General features: G+C 35.1%; 1 protein-coding gene across 7 annotated transcripts in view; it reads right to left on the bottom strand.

The window, feature by feature from the left end:
* The window catches only part of ATRNL1 (attractin like 1), an 817982-nt gene that overhangs the window by 582169 nt on the left and 217192 nt on the right, over nt 1-18621 (bottom strand). For 6 of the 7 annotated variants that reach the window (XM_047702609.1, XM_047702610.1, XM_047702611.1 and 3 more), the window contains exon 20: nt 8374-8467. In XM_047702609.1, the coding sequence (XP_047558565.1) occupies nt 8374-8467 (94 nt within the window). Of the gene's footprint in view, nt 1-3847; nt 3990-8373; nt 8468-18621 lie in introns of those variants that run through there. The other variant, XM_047702615.1, reaches the window with a different exon arrangement.

Here is an 18621-nt window from a genome sequence, read left to right as displayed (position 1 = left end):
GTCTTTGAAAATTTAGTCTTCAATTTATTGTGGGAAAAAATAAAATATGATTCTGGACAAACCCATCAATTTTCATTAATCTACCAACATGATATCTAACAATCCTATCAATATATACAACCTTCTCAAGTAGTCAATAAATTGCTCTAAGATCTGCTGTGCAATAAATGAAATAAAGTTCTTTGGCTAAAAAAAACACAAACTGATGAGGTAACTGGTTCTCAGTGGAGATAAATTTTAGGGTAACAATTAGTTATCTCCATAATTATGAATTTCTTTTTTTTTTTTTTTAATTTTTTTGGGGGCACCTGGGTGGCTCAGTGGGTTAGGGCCTCTGCCTTCAGCTCCGGGTCCTGGGATTGAGCCCCACGTCTGGCTCTCTGCTCAGCAGGGAGACTGCTTCCCCCCCCCCTCTCTCTGCCTACTTGTGATCTCTCTCTCTGATAAATAAATAAAATCTTAAAAAAAAAGATTGTTTTGATTTATTTGACAGAGAGAGTGGGCTCAAGCACATTTAACAAAAATGTGTTCATCATGTCAGGAAATTGCATCACAGCTATGTACAATACACATCTTTGAGTATACCATATGTCTAGAAAATATCTGAGACTCCTTTTAGTAGACTAAGAACCAAATATTATTAGTCATATCAACTTATTAGCAGCATTGGATTTCATTAATAAAGTGATTTAAGTTATATTATTTCTATCCCTCATATTTTTTTAATTTGTAGCACTACAGTACAAAATCTTTGTGGTAGAAATCACACATTAAAATTATTTACTTGAGGGCTGACAATTGTTTTTCAACATGGGACTCTTAAAATGCTCCCAGAAGCCTACAATCCAACTCTTTTGGCTCTAATATTACTGTATCTTTTTCCAATCTGTCATCTATTTCCTAAAATCAATGAAATGATATAGTTTCCAAAGTCTTTTTAAATATCAAAAACTGAATGAATGCCTTGACATTTGATGGGCTTCAAGACAGAAAATATATTTTCTGAGGCACTTCATCATAATCTTGTCCATATTTAACCACTCAAAGATCAAGCTCATACTTAAAATATAATACTTCCTCATTTTCTCCATTTCATCAGCCTGTATTCTGTCTTGGCATGAGATCTCCAGTTTCTGATTTACTATCTTGATTGGGTTCAGAGTGAATGAAAGGAGTTTCAGAGACTTCTTCCACTTGGCCCTTTCTACCTTAACAGCTCATTTCTCACAGGTCAAAAATAATATGCAGTTCTACAAGAGGTAACATATACCCATTCCAATTATGCACTTAGAGATAGGGAAAATTACCACAGAGTGAGTCTGCAGACCCAATATAATCAATTAAATAGATTTATACCAAAATTCAATTTATTACCTAGTCCCCATAAGTTCCCATTTTTACAAAGAGGCTATGACTCTTCATCTCTAAATGCCAGGAGCACTCCTTACTTTTCAAGATTATTAATTTGAAAATCCATAAAGTTCTAGAGAACATTATTCCATCCCCATTGAGAATCATTGACCTAATAATGTTTTCCTCTGCCCAACCAAAATACTTTGACCTTCACAATTACTGTCTAAAAGACATAAGAACACTTTACTGACTTGTTGGAATTCAGATATTTTCTGGTAATCAGAAGTAGATTAGTTTTCGATTTGGTGTTCCATGATTCATTGTTAGTGTGTAACACGCAGTGCTCCACACACAAAAACTAATGATGCACCGTGTGGGGACTAACATAACAGAATAAAAAAAAAAGTCGTAGATTAGAAAAGGTCTAATCTAGGGCCAATCCAGAAACATGTTTTTGTTTTTTTTCTTCACTTGCAGTTAAGATAAAAATTGTCGATGGTGCCTTAAGAAGAACTAACACACACACACACACACACACACACACACACACACACAAAAGAACTAACACAACTTCCTAAGATACATAGTAGCAATATTGAAAAGATTTTTTAAGCAAATAAATTAATGATATTTTGGTGCTTGATACCAATTCATATACCTTATCCAAAGCCCCTCAGAAGTATCTTTGTTCCTTTTCCCATGACCAGTTATCTACTAAATGAGTTGAGGTCCCATTAGAGAAACAGTGGAGTATTTATTGTGTATATCGATGAGACGGTACAGGTGCTTCTTTTACTTTATTTGATGGGTGCTGGGAACCAGAGTTTCAGATTGGAATCCTAAGAGTGAAGATTCACAATTTTCCACTGGGACAGCTGACATCAACCTTCTGCTTACTGGTTCACGATTTTTTTTTCTGGTAATTTAAGTCAAACAATAATCTACTTGGCTGCCAAATTAGTTCATCCCTCAGAACTCACTTGGGCATTACCACAAATTCTTGCCAACTAACACATCCTGTTAGCCATCTGGTCTTGCTAACTGTTAAGGTAATTAAGAGTTAGGTACACCCACCCATCCTTTAAAATTCTGGAATCCTAACATAACCACTCTGACACTAGGGAACCCAACTGACAGGTAATATTTTCTCTTGTCTACCATGACCTACAGACAACAGCCACCACTGAGTTTCAAAGACTCCAGAGTTCCCCTTACAACTGTACTCTTTATTGTCTTAATGAAGAAAGTGCTCTGGAAAACCTCCAAGAAAACAGAATCAATTAATAGTCTATCAGATATTATGTAATACATGTATTCCAACATATCCAGCTTCCTGAGTTTTCTGACTCCAATGCTCTAAATTTCCTCGACAGTTCCAGCATCTCCCCACCTATATACTACAGGCAATCAGCATACTCTTACATTTTAAAAAACCATCAGCAACTATAGGTGTATCACTAAGACATGAAATCCTGGATCATAGGAGAGTGACAAGATATCATCAATAAATTCTTCCTTCTCCAGCCTTAGATTTCACACTCTCTCATCCCAAACCCTCAAGGTAACGCTCATATATCCACTGCTGGTTCCTGCCTCTGCATATTGCTCAGGCCCTGCAACTTTTTCAGTGACAAGCTATCTCTTACCTATCTACAGCAGAGACTGTGTCTTCCCAATCATGTTACACTGAGACCTGACACTTGTTACTGATCTGGAGACAATAAATGGAGGCAGGGTGCACTCTGGAGGAAAACAAACATCTTCTTATGAAACATAAACATCAGGTGAAATCTTTGCATTGTTGCCAGGGAAAGGGAAGTGACCTTACTCTATCAAACAACAGAAGATTACTACTTCTACCCAGGAGTTTTCCAGGGAATGAATCTAGGATTAAGACTCTAAGGTCATACTTAGAAGTGTCCCCACTGTATGCCTCAAACTCCCACTCGTTCTCACCAGGCAGTGACTCTAGCATGGGTGACCTGTCACAGCTCATCTTTCGGTTTCATTTGCAGCCAGCCGAACTAGTGATTAAATCCCAGGCATGAATTCAACATACTCTGCCCTCTAGCTGTGGAAGGTAAAGTTCGTCAAATGCTGTCATGAAGACCATGTGATATTCACAGGATGCCCTGAGTTGATGGAAGTCTCTTTCTTTAAGGCTTTATGGCAGTTAAGTCCACGGTCATAGTTATGATCCCCCTTGCCAAGACTTTGAAGTGCTAAAGTTGCTGCACCAACCAGCACTTCTCCTCCAGCCTATATTTCAGTCTATCAAACACAGTTATATTCTCAATAATTATCCTATAGCACACCAGGATAACCACTATCACACTTACCGTTAGCATTACATAGTGCTTACTGCCCCTGGTAAGTCTTCTAACCATAAGATCCCCTGATGAAGGTCTGTTACCAAGAGCCACTTTCAGGAGCAACTGCCTTAGCTGGAATTACCTCAGTAGCAGATGCCAAGGTAGGATGGGGGTGCTTGCCAAGGGCAGTCATCTCAGGAAGCACGTGACACAATGGGAAATGTAGGATAAACTCTCACCCTTCACTGGTGGAGGATGACCCATTTTGGCATAAACTATCTTATATTTCCTGGTTGCACTGGGCAGAAATAAGTATCTCCGGAACTGAAAGAGGAACAAAGATTCTCCTACTTTATGTGGAACACTGGAAAGGACAGGAAACTGTCCCTACAGCTTTGGTGAAAGTATGACAGCCAAGGGAGTTATTAGCAAGATACATCATAAGTATCTGCCACAACATTTTATCAAAACTTCTTTTACCATTTTTATTTTATTAAAATAAATTATCTCCCACTGAAGAACACCAGTTTCTATCACAACGGTTGTTATAAGGCTGAAGAAAAAAAAAATTAACTACTGACCTTCCTTACACTATTACACTGAAAAGGAATTTGAGTGAGTGAGAGACACTGCATTTCACAGAATGCAAATATGCATGACCTTCACACTGTAAAACTGATAACATGTTACAAAAATAATACGTTGTGTTTTCTTTGAAGTCAGCATGTTACTCCTCAAAAGTGAACAAGTGTCATAGAGAATTATCACCTCACTCATTACATATTTATCTTACAGTTCATATCTCCATTAAATAATGTTTTAAGTGACCATTTCTGAGTTCCAGCTGTGGTTTAGGTCAGAGCCAGAACCCTGGCAAGGCAAATAATGCAGTGCCCCTTTGAATGAACATTTTGGCCCCATTACTGAAGCCCTGTTCACAGTGTCTGCTTCTGCTATTCCCCTTCCCCCAGCTTACATCACAGGAAATGCATTCTTAAAATGTTCTCCATTTTCTTCCTTGAGCAACCGGTGGGGTGCATGGGGAAAAAACTCTAGAAAGAGCCCTTGGAGGACCCCAATCCCTGTGACTCCCCCTCCCCCCAAGAGCTCTGCACTCTACTGTCTGTCCAAACTAGAGCAGCAGTCTATCAACTACCTCAGCTCAAGTCTTCTACGTTTCCAGCTCGTTTTGCTGCAGGTAAGCCAGTGTTCCTGTCTCATGTCTCCCAGAAAGCTCTTGTTTCCCTTCAGACTTTTGGCTATTTGTTTACCCTGTAGTCTCAATTCTGCAGTGATTTCCAGAAAAGTCATGGATTTGCAGTTTTCCCAGCTCTCGTTTCTTTCATTGTAGGGGTCAGAGCAATGCTCTTGCCAGCTGTCTGTATCCTTGAGCAAAAGCTTGAAATGTTGTAACCTTCTTCATTTTCACTCCCTTTTTTTACTGATAAAGTTTCTCCTTCTGTTTACTATATTCTCCACCCATAGTATTTCACCTCCTCCTTCAAGCTCCAGCTCAAGTATCCTCTTCTCAAACTTTCCTGATCCCTCCAAGGTAAACTAATCCCGCCTTTTCAGTACTCCAACAAAATGTTCTTCATTCCATTCCAGTATAAACATACTGAACACTTAACACTGTGGTAGAGATGACATGGTCCCCAGAGAATTTCATTCTAGCAAAGGTTACAGGCGAGTGCATAGATAACACAAGGAACACATTAACATATAGGAAGAGAATGCATTTTAGTTTGAAGAGGTTATAAAATTTTAGTTTGAGGAGGTATAAATACACAAGATGTGATGTCCAACTATAAATTTAAAGCCAAACAAAAATTGTCCTGTGAAAAGGGAAAGGTTCCCAAGCATTTCAAATCACTGAAACAGCAAATTAGTATATTACATTTTGGCTGGCGTCTCCACTGTTAGCCTGAAAGATACTTTCAGCAAAAACTATGTGATATTCATCTTCATTAATAGTATAAGCACTAACTTAATAATTATTTGGCGATTTGAATGACTGGCTTTGCTTCCTAATAAGAGTGGTTTTTTTTAGTATTACCACACTGTAGAAAATAATTGCTTTAAGAATGATGATCCTATTTTCAGTGCCCTGCACTCAAAAGCCAAATAAATAAAGAAAAAATAATGAATATAATTCTATCTAGAAAGGCTATCTACAAAGTACTGTACAAATTAGTATTCCAATTTTTCCCTTGCTTACAAAAATTATAAATAAGAACTAGGGCAAATTGTACTTTCATCATTCAGAACTATGTAATTTATTTTTCTACTATTTCATACATATGCCAAATCCTGTTACTTTGTATTTCTAAAGTGATAATCCCATGATTTCAATGAATTAAAATACTGCTCTCACTAATCTAGAAACAAAAGCATCTTACTAAAATACCACATCACAAATTATTATAGATGGTTATATCATTTAAGTAAAAATATAGTACAAATTAAAGATGTCAGTTTTAATTGATGGAATAATGGAATCTTAGAACAAAAATAAAATATTTCTTCTCTATGTCCAGGACCTGATACATAATTTGTGGCAGAGTGAGGCTAGAAGAAGTACAAAATAAAAATGTAAGGCTCTTGCTAAAAATTTATTAAGAATTTGAAGATGGTGATAGCAGTACATTAAACCAAGCACGATGCCCTTCTAGACACACACCCAAGAAGGTGGCCCTACTTACAAATTTTGTATTCAGTGAAATATTAGAAGTATCTTCTGTCTTAAAACACAGAACTCTGATTTAAATCCATTGGTATTGAGACCAAAACAGCCTTCCTTAATAGGAATTTCCCTAAGATCTTATGCTTTCACTTCCTTTTTTTAAGTTTAGAGACTATGGAGAAGAAATAAAAACTGGTCTGTTCACCTTCTCTGAACTTGAAAACCTATGACACCTTAGTGGCTAGCCAAAGATATGTTCTTCTAACTTGAAATGCTTAAAATAATTCTACAGCAAATAATATATTTGTTTTAAACAAGAAGAAACAAAATGATCATTTTCCCTGGTTAACAGACTTCTTTGGACATAAAAGTTTTATTTTTTTCCCATGGAAAATGTTCTTTATTTTGAAATTAAAGTGAAAAAATATAAATGAATAAAATACTTTACAAATGCATGTGGAAAGTGCTAATGTGGGGCGCCTGGGTGGCTCAGTGGGTTAAGCCGCTGCCTTCGGCTCAGGTCATGATCTCAGGGTCCTGGGATCGAGCCCCACATCGGGCTCTCTGCTCAGCAGGGAGCCTGCTTCCTCCTCTCTCTCTGCCTGCCTCTCTGCCTGCTTGTGATCTCTCTCTGTCAAATAAATAAATAAAATCTTTAAAAAAAAAAAAAAAAAAGCAAGTGCTAATGTGCCTAATGCTTCATAATACATATATGGTCCAGATAAAAATTAAGGGAAATACCTACTATTTTACTTATTTATTTATTTATGTATTTATTTGCCACCCTACAGTACACCATTAGTTTTTGATGTAGTGTTCCATGATTCAATGTTTGTGTATAACACCCAGTGCTCCATGCGATACGTGCTCTCCCTAGTACGCATCAGCAGGCTCACTCATAACCCCCAAAACCCTCAGTTTGTTTCCCGGAGTCCATAGCCTCTCATGGTTCTTCTCCCCTTTTAATTCCCCCCCTCTTCATTTTTTCCCTTCCTTTTCCTAATGTCCTCCATGCTATTCCTTATGTTCCACAAATAAGTGAAACCATATGATAATTGACTTCTCTGCTTGACTTATTTCACTCAGCATAATCTCCTCCAGTTCCATTCGTGTTGATACAAAAGTTGGGTATTCACCCCTTCTTATTTTTTCATAATTTTATAGTTATTATAGAGTTGATGAGTTATTATAGAGTTATATAAAGTTATTATAGAGTTAATATTATATGTCATATATAAATTAGAAAAAAAGAATGTTTAGATACCACGAGACTTTATAGGGTTATTTTCTTGAGGGGGAGAATAAATCTTGAGAATAACAATTAAATTATAAGAAGACAAAAATCATTCATAAAACTACTGAAAGCAGGGCGCCTGGGTGGCTCAGTCATTAAGCATCTGCCTTAGGGTCGAGATCAAGCCCCACATCGGGCTCCCTGCTCAGCGAGAAGCCTGATTCTCCCTCTCCCTCTGCCTGCCTGCCACTCCCCTTGCTTGTACTCTCCTCTCACTATCTCTATGTGTGTGTCAAATAAATAAATAAAATATTTTAAACAAATATTGAAAGCGAGTAAAAAGAGTGGGTTCGTGTCTAGTGAAAGAGTGAAAAAGAAGTATAAGGAACCACTTAAAAAGCTTAAATAACTACAATTATAATTAATAATGACAGATTCAAAAGAAAGGCAAGAAATATGATTTTTTATTTAACAGGCTATGGAGGAAAATCATAAAAATAAAATGAAAATTTAATGTATGCATTTTTCAAAAAAATTAAGAATGTTTCTTTTTTTAGAGAGATACCAAAGACAAAGATATTCTATGGGTTCTTTTAAAGCCCCCACAAAACTACCATTTTTAAAAGGCTTACGTTTTTTATGAGAATTGATAAAATGCAAGTAAACCTAGTTTACAATAATATGGGTTGCTTAACTAGCACAACACTAACCTTAAAAAAGGAAAGCCTGTAACAATTAGTTTATAGCAAAAGTTCAATCTATAAAAGTTCTAAAAAGTCATTTTTACTTACAGTTGGCATTGATCACCTTTGATTCCTTTCGTTGTGCAGAAACATTTTCCTGTGTGCATGTGACAAATATTTGCATGGCCACTGCATGTACAAGCTGTAAGTCAAAACGAAAATGACACTGAATATTCTTCATCACAAACATGCATCACATTTCATTTGGGGCTTTATTTTTATACCATGTATTTTCCCCTGGCCATCCAAAAACTAGAGTTACCTCATAAGTTATTTTTTTATTAAAGGGAAGTAAATTCACTTATTGAAAAATTTTGTGAAACTCTTTAAAGACTTTGGGGTATCCTGAAGTTAAGTATGGATCCAAGTATTATTGCATTCTTCTTTGGGCTCCTCTCCATTTCTAGTTAAGCAAATGAATTTCAAAGAGCTTAAGAATTTTGGAATCAAAGGCTTAGATTCAAAATGTACATCTATAATCACCAGCTACCTTGGGCAATTTATTTAACTTCTCTGCCTTAGTTTATTCATCTGCAAAAGATAATAATAATGATGATGATGATGATGATGTTTCACTCTTAATACTGATGTGAAGATTAAATGAGATCACGTATTTTTAAATACCTAACACATATCGAGCGCTTAATAAATAAAGCTATTACTTTACTACTATAACGTTGCCAAAAATAATAAAAATATAGCTATATATCATGTAAATAAAGCATGCCTCTTTATTGCCCCAAATAATCTTATTTTGCTTCTGAGATCACTCTCAGTTTTAATATTATACAATATTAACTGAAACATAACAGGGGACTCATTTCATTTTATTATTTTGCATTCCTTGTTAAAGAGTAGCATTCCAATTATTTGAGACACAAACTCCATACTTATTGTGTCCACCATCCAAACAACTGGTAAGTTCTATTTCAGCATGCACAATCTCTCTTATATCTGCACAATCTCTCTTATATCGTGATAACCACTGTACTCGGTGGGACAGCATATATCACTGACATATGTCAGTGTCACACACTGACACTGTATTGTGTCATTCACGATCATATGTGAATGACACAATACAGTCACATATCTGATCTACCATCAGTTATTTCTAGGCTACAATGCATTTGCCAATCCTGAGACAGCCTAAAGAGACCAGGCCAACCATGCTACTAGCTCTTTCAAAAACTTCAATGAGAACTACCGTGTCCTGCACACCTCCAGCTAGTTAAACGACTCTCTGATATAAATGAAACAATGTGGTTTTTTCTTGGTTCACATACATATGTAAAAATAAGTGAGTTTTGATCTTTAAAATATAAAACACTCTAGAACAGGGGCACCTGAGTGGCTCAATGGGTTAAGCTTCTGCCTTCAGTTCAGGTCATGATCTCAAGGTCCTGGGATCGAGCCCCTCATTGGGCTTCCTGCTCAACAGGAAGTCTGCTTGTCCCTCTCCCTCTGCCTGCCTCTCTGCCTCCTTATGATCTCTCTCTGTCAAATAAATAAGTAAATTTTTAAAAAAATACTCTAGAAACTAAGCATCTTGCTAATTGTTTATGATTATTTGCTTTGAAAAATATAGACAATTAATATAAAGTAAATACACACACATATAAAGTAAGTTTTGGTACTAGATAGATTCTTAAGAACGTGGTTTTCTGGCTAAAAGAAATTTCTACATAAAAGTTTCCTAAAGAATATTTAAATAAATCAGCATAATTTTCCTTTAAGTTTATAGAATTAACTATGGAAACACACAGTGCGAGAATTACAGAAATGAATTTACGGGACTCTAAGATATATTGATAACATGTAATTTCATAAACAGTAAATGAATATACCATGATATCTTAATATTAACTTGCAGAGGCTCATATTAATATTGTCTTATAGTCAGAAATTCACTAAAAATAATGATGCATATTAATATTTTAAAACTTAGATAAACATTTTATTTACCCTTTATGGCAGAACGAAATAAGAGTTATGTTTGCAGAGTTCCTTTGAAGAACTGCCATTGTATAGTAGCTTTAATAATTCCTGAGACCAAAAAAAATTGTGTTAAAATGCCTTTTAATGTAAGCCAATTTTGAGAGAATTCCCTTGCGGTTTTGTACGTCAGGTTAAAATGGCACAAATGTATTTCAAATTCAATTGTTTAAAATTTACACTTCATGAGAGTGTTGAAATTACTCTGTTGTCAGCATCTGAGGCTATCTTTTTATGCTGAATAAGCACCTATGAAATCATCATACAGTGGCCTCTTGTTTGGCAAATTTTATATGATGATGATTTTATAGCCTAGACAGACACTGAAGTGACATTTTGTGGTCACGTGTTATTTCTGTTCCCCTACAGTATAAAGTTGCAATATTAACTTATAACCAAGACTGAACAATAAGGATAGAAAAAATAAAGATGCTCTAAGGGTTATTCTAACAAGTTGTACATGAAGAATATATAGAAACATGAAACCAAAATGATAGTCAGCATTGGCAGGACTTGTTTCTAAGTCAGCTTATGTGTCAAAGTCCCTTCCATTGCTAGATCCTTATTATCTGTTGAATACCTATAACAATAATTTCTGGAAATTAGGAAATCGTGTCCGTTTAATATGCACTGTATACATCTAGCGTATTATACTTTATATTTACTAGATCTGCTATACATTATATTTCAAGGGAGTAAGAATTCTGACAAAGGCAAACGTTCAAATAGCTGATCTAAATTTCTATTCAAACTTACATTTTTACTTACAACTCTAAGCCCAAATTTTCACAGATGTATGGTTTATGAAAGAGGGGAAACAGAATATAGCTGCTTCTTTTTTTATATAAATAAACATGAAATGCTGATACCAACATTATCTTAGCAATCTGAATTTTCTCATTAAAAATGCTAGAATTAGGGGGCGCCTGGGTGGCTCAGTGGGTTAAGCCGCTGCCTTCGGCTCAGGTCATGATCTCAGAGTCCTGGGATCGAGCCCCACATCGGGCTCTCTGCTCAGCGGGGAGCCTGCTTCCTCCTCTCTCTCTGCCTGCCTCTCTGCCTGCTTGTGATCTCTCTGTCAAATAAATAAATAAAAATCTTTAAAAAAAAAATGCTAGAATTAGGGGCACCTGTGGCTCAGTGGGTTAAAGCCCCTGCTTTCAGCTCAGATCATGATCCCAGGGTCCTGGGCCAGGCTCTCTGCTCAGCAGGGAGCCTGCTTCCTCCTCTCTCTCTCTCTGCCTACCCGTGACCTCTGTCTGTCAAATAAATAAATAAAATCTTTTTTAAAAAAATGCCAGAATTAACAACTATTGCCATGTACCTGTTGTTGAGAGAGTATGATTTTTTTTCCTACTAAAAAACTGATAGTTCTCAAAATTAAAAATGGGCCATCAATCGGACTTACAGAGATTACTTTTAGTCAGGATATTTGACACCTGTACTTGCCTAAATAAAGAGTAAGTAGTAAAACTCAGTTAGTCAGCCCTAGATCCAGTATTTACTGAATGGGATGGGGGTATAAGGCACCACTTTAGAACTGTAATTAAGATGGCAAAGAAGGAACGCCTAGATAGCCCAGTCAGTTGAGCATCCAACTCTTGATTTCAACTCAGGTCATGATCTCAGGGTTCTGGGATAGAACCCCTCAACAGACTCTGTGCTCACCAGGGAGCCTGCTTGAAGATTCTCTCTTCTTCTCCCTCTGCCCCTCCAGGCCTCCCTCTGCTTGTGTGCTCTCTCTCGCAAATAAATAAATAAATCTTAAAAAAAAAAAAAAAGTGACAAATAAGAATCCAGAACTTAAGTAACTGGAACCTTCAAGCACATGGCACTGTTTCAAGGATTTCAGTGATAGGTTAGAAAGTCATAAAGTGCCAACAGGACTTTAAAATTTATATTTTATATTCCAAAGCTGTCCAACATATTCAAAAATGGAGAGAAGAAACTCTAACCATCTATTCTAACTATATCCCTGGGGCCAAATCTGGCCCAATTCCTATTATTGTACAGTCCATAAGCTAAGAATGGTGTTTACATTTAAAGAATTGTGAAGAAAGAGAAGGAGGTGAAGGTGGAGATAAAGGAGAGAAGGAGAAGGAGGCAGAAGAGGCAGAGACAGCAACAGCAGCAACCATAAGTAGCCCACAAAAAAAAAAATTTACTATTTAACCCTTTAGAAGAAAAAAAGCATGCCAGTCCCTGATCTATAATCACCAAGCCTGCAATCACATAATTTGTCAGCATTCCATTCTGGTTTAATTTTAAAACCTGAAATCATATTTAAAACAATTAGTTTTCTTTCCTAATAGAAGAAAGTTAAGCAAAAACATTAAATATTTAAAATATTAAAATATTAAAAATGTCACCAAACTAAATTTTAACTCAACTTCTAAAAACTGAATTCTTAATAACCTGTGTTTACTTTTATAAAAGAGTAACTTTAATCTTGCTTCAATATCTTTGATAAAAGAATAAACCTTTAGTCATATTTTATTTTCTTACTCTAATTGGCTAGATTTCTTGACTGCTGCTAATGACTACCATTAAAGTATTTAAATCCTTTTAAATTGACTTCTTATACTTTATTTAATCTGTTTCTCATTCATCTGAAAAAACAACAAAATACCAATATCCCAGGCTATAAATGAGACTTTTAAGAATGACACATTATTAAAAGCTATTCACAAATATTATTACTTGCCTCAAGTTCAAATTCTTAAATTCCAAGCGACTGAATCTTTATTGTGTCTATTTTGAATCTGCATTGTTTTCAATGAGATTACTTTATAAAATTACCTTGAATAGATATTAGATGATGAATCAAAGAGTCTGAAAAAATGTTGAGTATTATGTAACAAAATATGTTTTAGATTTTGTAACATAATAACAATATTTTGTATCTATATATGACTGTACTATTTCTTTTTTTTTAAGATTTTATTTATTTATTTGTCAGAGAAAGAGAGGGAGAGAGAGCAAGCACAGGCAGACAGAATGGCAGGCAGAGGCAGAGGGAGAAGCAGGCTCCTTGATGAGCAAGGAGCCCGATGTGGGACTCGATCCCAGGACACTGGGATCATGACCTGAGCCAAAGGCAGCTGCTTAACCAACTGAGCCACCCAGGCGTCCCGTGACTGTACTATTTCTGATGTATTTTCATACACATTACTTCTTTAATCTTTTGCCTCACATATTATACCCATTTGACAGAGGAACAGCTTCAAAGAAATGAAAAAAAAAAAGTTTTTTATGGGAATAGATAAATTGATAATGGTCATCATATAAAAAAATAAACAGGCAAGAAGAGCCAGGAAAACACTAAAAAAAGAAAAGCTTAAAAAACAAAGAACCAGGGGCGCCTGGGTGGCTCAGTGGGTTAAGCCGCTGCCTTCGGCTCAGGTCATGATCTCGGAGTCCTGGGATCGAGTCCCGCATCGGGCTCTCTGCTCAGCAGGGAGCCTGCTTCCTCCTGTCTCTCTGCCTGACTCTCTGCCTGCTTGTGATCTCTCTCTGTCAAATAAATAAATAAAATCTTTAAAAAAAAAAAAAAAAAAAGAACCAGCCTACTAGACATTAAAGCATTTATAAGCTCTCTATAATAAAAACATTGTAATACTGGTGTATCAAGAGACAAACAGATCAGCAGAATAAAAAATCCATAATACATTTGCAACTTTAGAATATAAAAAGCTTGTATATTAAATCATGGATCAAAATGAATTTTTTAAAACAAATGTCAATTGGACAACTGATGGAAAAGGTAAATTTAGATCTATACCTCACACTATACACAAAATTAAACTCAAAAACCATTAGTGATCTAAATGTAAAAAAGCAAAAGGACACAAGTAACAGAATGCATAGGTAACTTGGATAAGCTGGATATAAGAAAAAGTATTCTAACTCAAGAGTGATTATTTTGATGAGATTAAAATATAAAGACTTCACAGCCAAAACAAACAAACAAAAAACCACCATAAACAATGTCAAAGGACTGATACATATTTGGAGAAAACTGTTCAACAGTTAGATAATGGTCCTAATAAGTAAAGAACTCTCACCAAATTAAGAGGATAAAAATATCTCAACAGAAAATTGAGCAAAAAATACAGACAATTCACATAAATATAAAAATGGTCCTTAAATGTATGAAGATAATATTAATTTCACACATGATAAGAGAACTAAAAATTAAAATTTCATCTATCAGACAAAAGTTAAAAAGTATAAAAATATCTTCTGTTCACAAAGCTATATGGAAATAGGTACTCTCATAAACTACTAGTGGGAGTACAGACTGGTAGAACCATGACTTGCATACAATGTATGTGTTTATCTCTTAACCTCACATGCTCCCTTCTAGGAATTTATCCTGAAGATACACTTCTTAGAGTACAGAAATAAACATGCACACAAAAGTTTCTACTACACTATTACTGATATTTGAAATTACTGGAATTCACCTAAATATTCATAGTTGTAGTAAAAATTCATAATGTAGTACTAGGTAGTTATAAAAACACTGAGGAAGATCTCTGTAATGTGGAACGATTTCCAAGTTACATTCTTGGGAAGATCTCTGTAATGTGGAACGATTTCCAAGTTACATTATTAAATGACAAAAGTTATGCTTTGTGTAAAAAAACTAAGAAAATATGCATGTTTCTACATATTTAATTTTAAAAATAACATAGGGAGGAGAAACCAGAGATGGGTTTGAGATAGGTTACTTACAGGGCATGAGTGAGAATGTCATGAAAAGATGAGGGGAAGGGCAAGGAGGAAACTGGCTTTTTGTACATTCGTGACTTTGAGGACCATGTTAATATTTCACGTACTCAAAAAAAAAAAATTATATCAACAACACTGGTGGGGCACAGGTGGCCCTAAAGCTGACTAAACACAGAAATAAATGAATGGCCCCAACTGAAATGACTAACAAACAACCACACTGAAGGAGGGAAAAAGAGTGAACACAAGTACTTTTTAAACAGTTACAGACTATATGTCCTCATACTGAAGACAAAAATAAATGTATAAATGCTAAATTCTAATTAGTAGACTTCCTTTTCATGGAGGTATGGCTTAGCAGTTCCAAAACTACTTCCTGTACATTTTAAGATTGAGGAAATTTAAAAATATATACTATGGATAATGAAAGTCAGCTTAAAAATTTGGACAGCAGAAAGATAAAAATGAACCCTGTAGTAAGGGACAGAAAATGAGGTGTTAGTGTAAACTCATGGTTTTTTTTTAAGATTTTATTTATTTTATTTTAGAGAAAGAGTGCAAACAAGGAGAAGAGTAGAGAGGGAAAGTGGGGGAGGTGGAAAGAATCCCAAGCAGATTCTAGTTCAGCACAGAGCCCAAGGTGGGGCTCAATCTCACTACCCTGAGATCCTGACCTGCGCCAAAGCCTAAGGTTGGACCCTTAACTGACTGAGCCACCCTGATGCCCCTAAACTCACGGATTTTAGTATAAAATATAGGTGGATGTAGAACTATATATCAATGTGTGTAGTTATATAGATGTATAAGAATAGATATGCATCTATGGGTAGACATGAAAGCACGTGTAAACACAGTATTTATTTATTCTCCAGTTCTGTCTATTGAGGTGATCTAGAAATAAAATTGTCTTTGTAGCAAAGAGCCCACTAAAGGAACCAAGGCTGTTTAAGAAATGCCAGCTTCCAGTTAGAGCAGGAAAAGTACAAGATGGTGGCAAAAATACAAGAAAATGCTCAAAGAATGATAAAGAGTATATGAAAAATGGATGAATATGATACAAAGAGATGATAGATAGATATACAGATACATAAATGCATAAATAAAATACACAGATGAACTAGAGAAGAGAAAGCTTTTCGTTGTAAAAGAAAGCCTAATAATTAGTATAGAAAGAATGATAGAAAATCACCATTTGGTAAAAATCATAAAACTAGTAGGTGAAAGTTTAAGAACTAACATAACACTCACAGAGTCTCAAAGCATTTCCTAAAAGATATTTTTTTTCATTGAAGAATAATATAGTAACTTTAGAGTAAAGAAATCTGGCAGTCACCACTTTATCCAAATGTCCCTACTGAACATTACCATTACTGGAATGATGGTAGCATGTAGCTCATGATGATAGCACGTAGCTCATGATAGCTCATGAGAAGAATTTAGCATAACTTCAGTGGTATTCCCGCCAAAAGTACGTAATCAGAATATAACCATGAAGAAATGACAAACAAAGCCATATTCCATACAAAGCACATGCTATATACACACACCAAAAAATGGGCTACAATCCTAAACAATGAAAATGTCACTTAATAAAAAGAAAGCCTCAAGAAATGCTCCAGATTCAAGAAGTCTCAAGAGATACACAAATGAATAAAACCAGTCACCTTGGATTTTCTTTTTCTCTAAAGAACAACGCAGGGACAAAGTGAAATCTAAATAAGGTCTATATTTAATAGTAATACGCACCAAGGTTGATTTCCTGATTTCTGGAACTGTAATGTGGTTAAAAAAATTCCTAGTTTTTAGAAAACATCCCTAAAGTACTTAAGGGATAAAGGCCCATCAAGTCTGCAATATTTAACTGAAACAGTAAGAGAGAGAGGAAGCACGAAGGAACTCTGTGTACTACCTGCAACTTTTCTGTGTTAAATTATGTCAAAACAACAAAACAAAAAAGTTAAATAGGCCTTTTCAATTTTGAAAAAATTAAACACTTATACACCAAAAAAAGTAAGTAAAATACATGCTTATGTTTTTGACTTGTAAGCTGGTAACAACATTGCTCAACAACTTTGAGGTGTTCTTTTTTTCCCTATATGTTATCGAGGCTTTTGTTTTCACCATTATGAGTAGAAGGAGTGTTGTCAGCAATATGTGAAGTAAACAATTCCATATCTCAAGAAAACATTATTAATTATTTCTCTTTCTATAAATGAGATAAAAAGGTAGATGACAAACAGAGACACTGTATGGAGGGTATAGAGATTGTAGGGAGAGTATTCACTCATTCATTCCACAAATATTTAAGAAGAAGCTATTCCATTTCAGCTAACCTGTAACACACAACAGCAAAAGAAGAAAAGAGGAATCATGGGCACTTAATTGGTATTATCATTAACTAAGATGGGGGTGAAAGGAGAATATTTTTAAAAAATACAGTTGTTGAATTCAGTTTTTGAGCCAATTAATATGAACAATACTGGCCTTGTAAGGAAGTCAAAAAGCAAGCAGAAATTGCTCATTAAAATAAATACACAATTAAACAATCATACATTCCCTTTGAAGCCTAAAAATATAGATGATTATTCTAATAAAATCACTAGATGGACCCATAGAGAAAAAGCAAGATGAAAGGTATAGGTGAAACTGTGATTAAAAGAAAAGCAAATATTTGCATTCATATCCTAATGGTATATAAAAACGGACCTTTGAAAGAAAAGGTTTTTCTTGGTAATAATATATTAAGAAAGATTTTAATAGTTTTATGAACTATTTCCAAAAAATATTTATGCTGATGCTTTCCTACACCTGCTCTAGGCATTTCTTTTTTTTTTTTTTTTGGCATTTCTAATATATAATTAACTTGTCTACCGTCACTAATTACTTTTTGTGCATTATCTAAGCAATGAAAAAGCAATGAAAAAATCCAAACTGGCACTTAGCTGAATTCTGATCTTTAAAAAATCTATAAATACCAGACTAAAACCAAATACATGCCTAGAGTTTCTTTGATTAACCTCTAATTTTCTGGAATACACTAAATAAATGTTTTATGTTGTAGAATATGAGAAATATGCCCCCTTTTAAATTTACTTTTTAATTTTCATCCTAGGCCTATCATTTGAAGCAAATAAGAATTGCTTAATTTTTGTAGGTTTGTATAATAGCCTTTTTATTGTTAAATTAAATTATACCATCTTACCTCACTTTTTAAACATTAAAATAGTGCCAGATCCTTATAACACAAAACCTCAAGCAATACATGATAAGGGGACTAAGCATCACATCAAATGAAATTAAAGAGAAATATTAAACACTTAAGATAAAATAATAGCTTCTATGTAGTCCCCAAAAGATAAACATTGGGGGCGCCTGGGTGGCTCAGTGGGTTAAGCCTCTGCCTTCGGCTCAGGTCATGATCTCAGGGTCGTGGGATCGAGCCCCGCATCGGGCTCTCTGCTCAGCAGTGAGCCTGCTTCCTCATCTCTCTGCCTGCCTCTCTGCCTACTTGTGATCTCTCTCTCTCTGTCAAATAAATAAATAAAATCTTTAAAAAAAAAAAAGATA

Source organism: Lutra lutra, chromosome 14 (genome assembly GCF_902655055.1).
Source record: "Lutra lutra chromosome 14, mLutLut1.2, whole genome shotgun sequence".
Taxonomy (NCBI): domain Eukaryota; kingdom Metazoa; phylum Chordata; class Mammalia; order Carnivora; family Mustelidae; genus Lutra; species Lutra lutra.
Note: the sequence above shows the minus strand (reverse complement) of the source record. Positions and strands in the feature narration are given on the sequence as shown.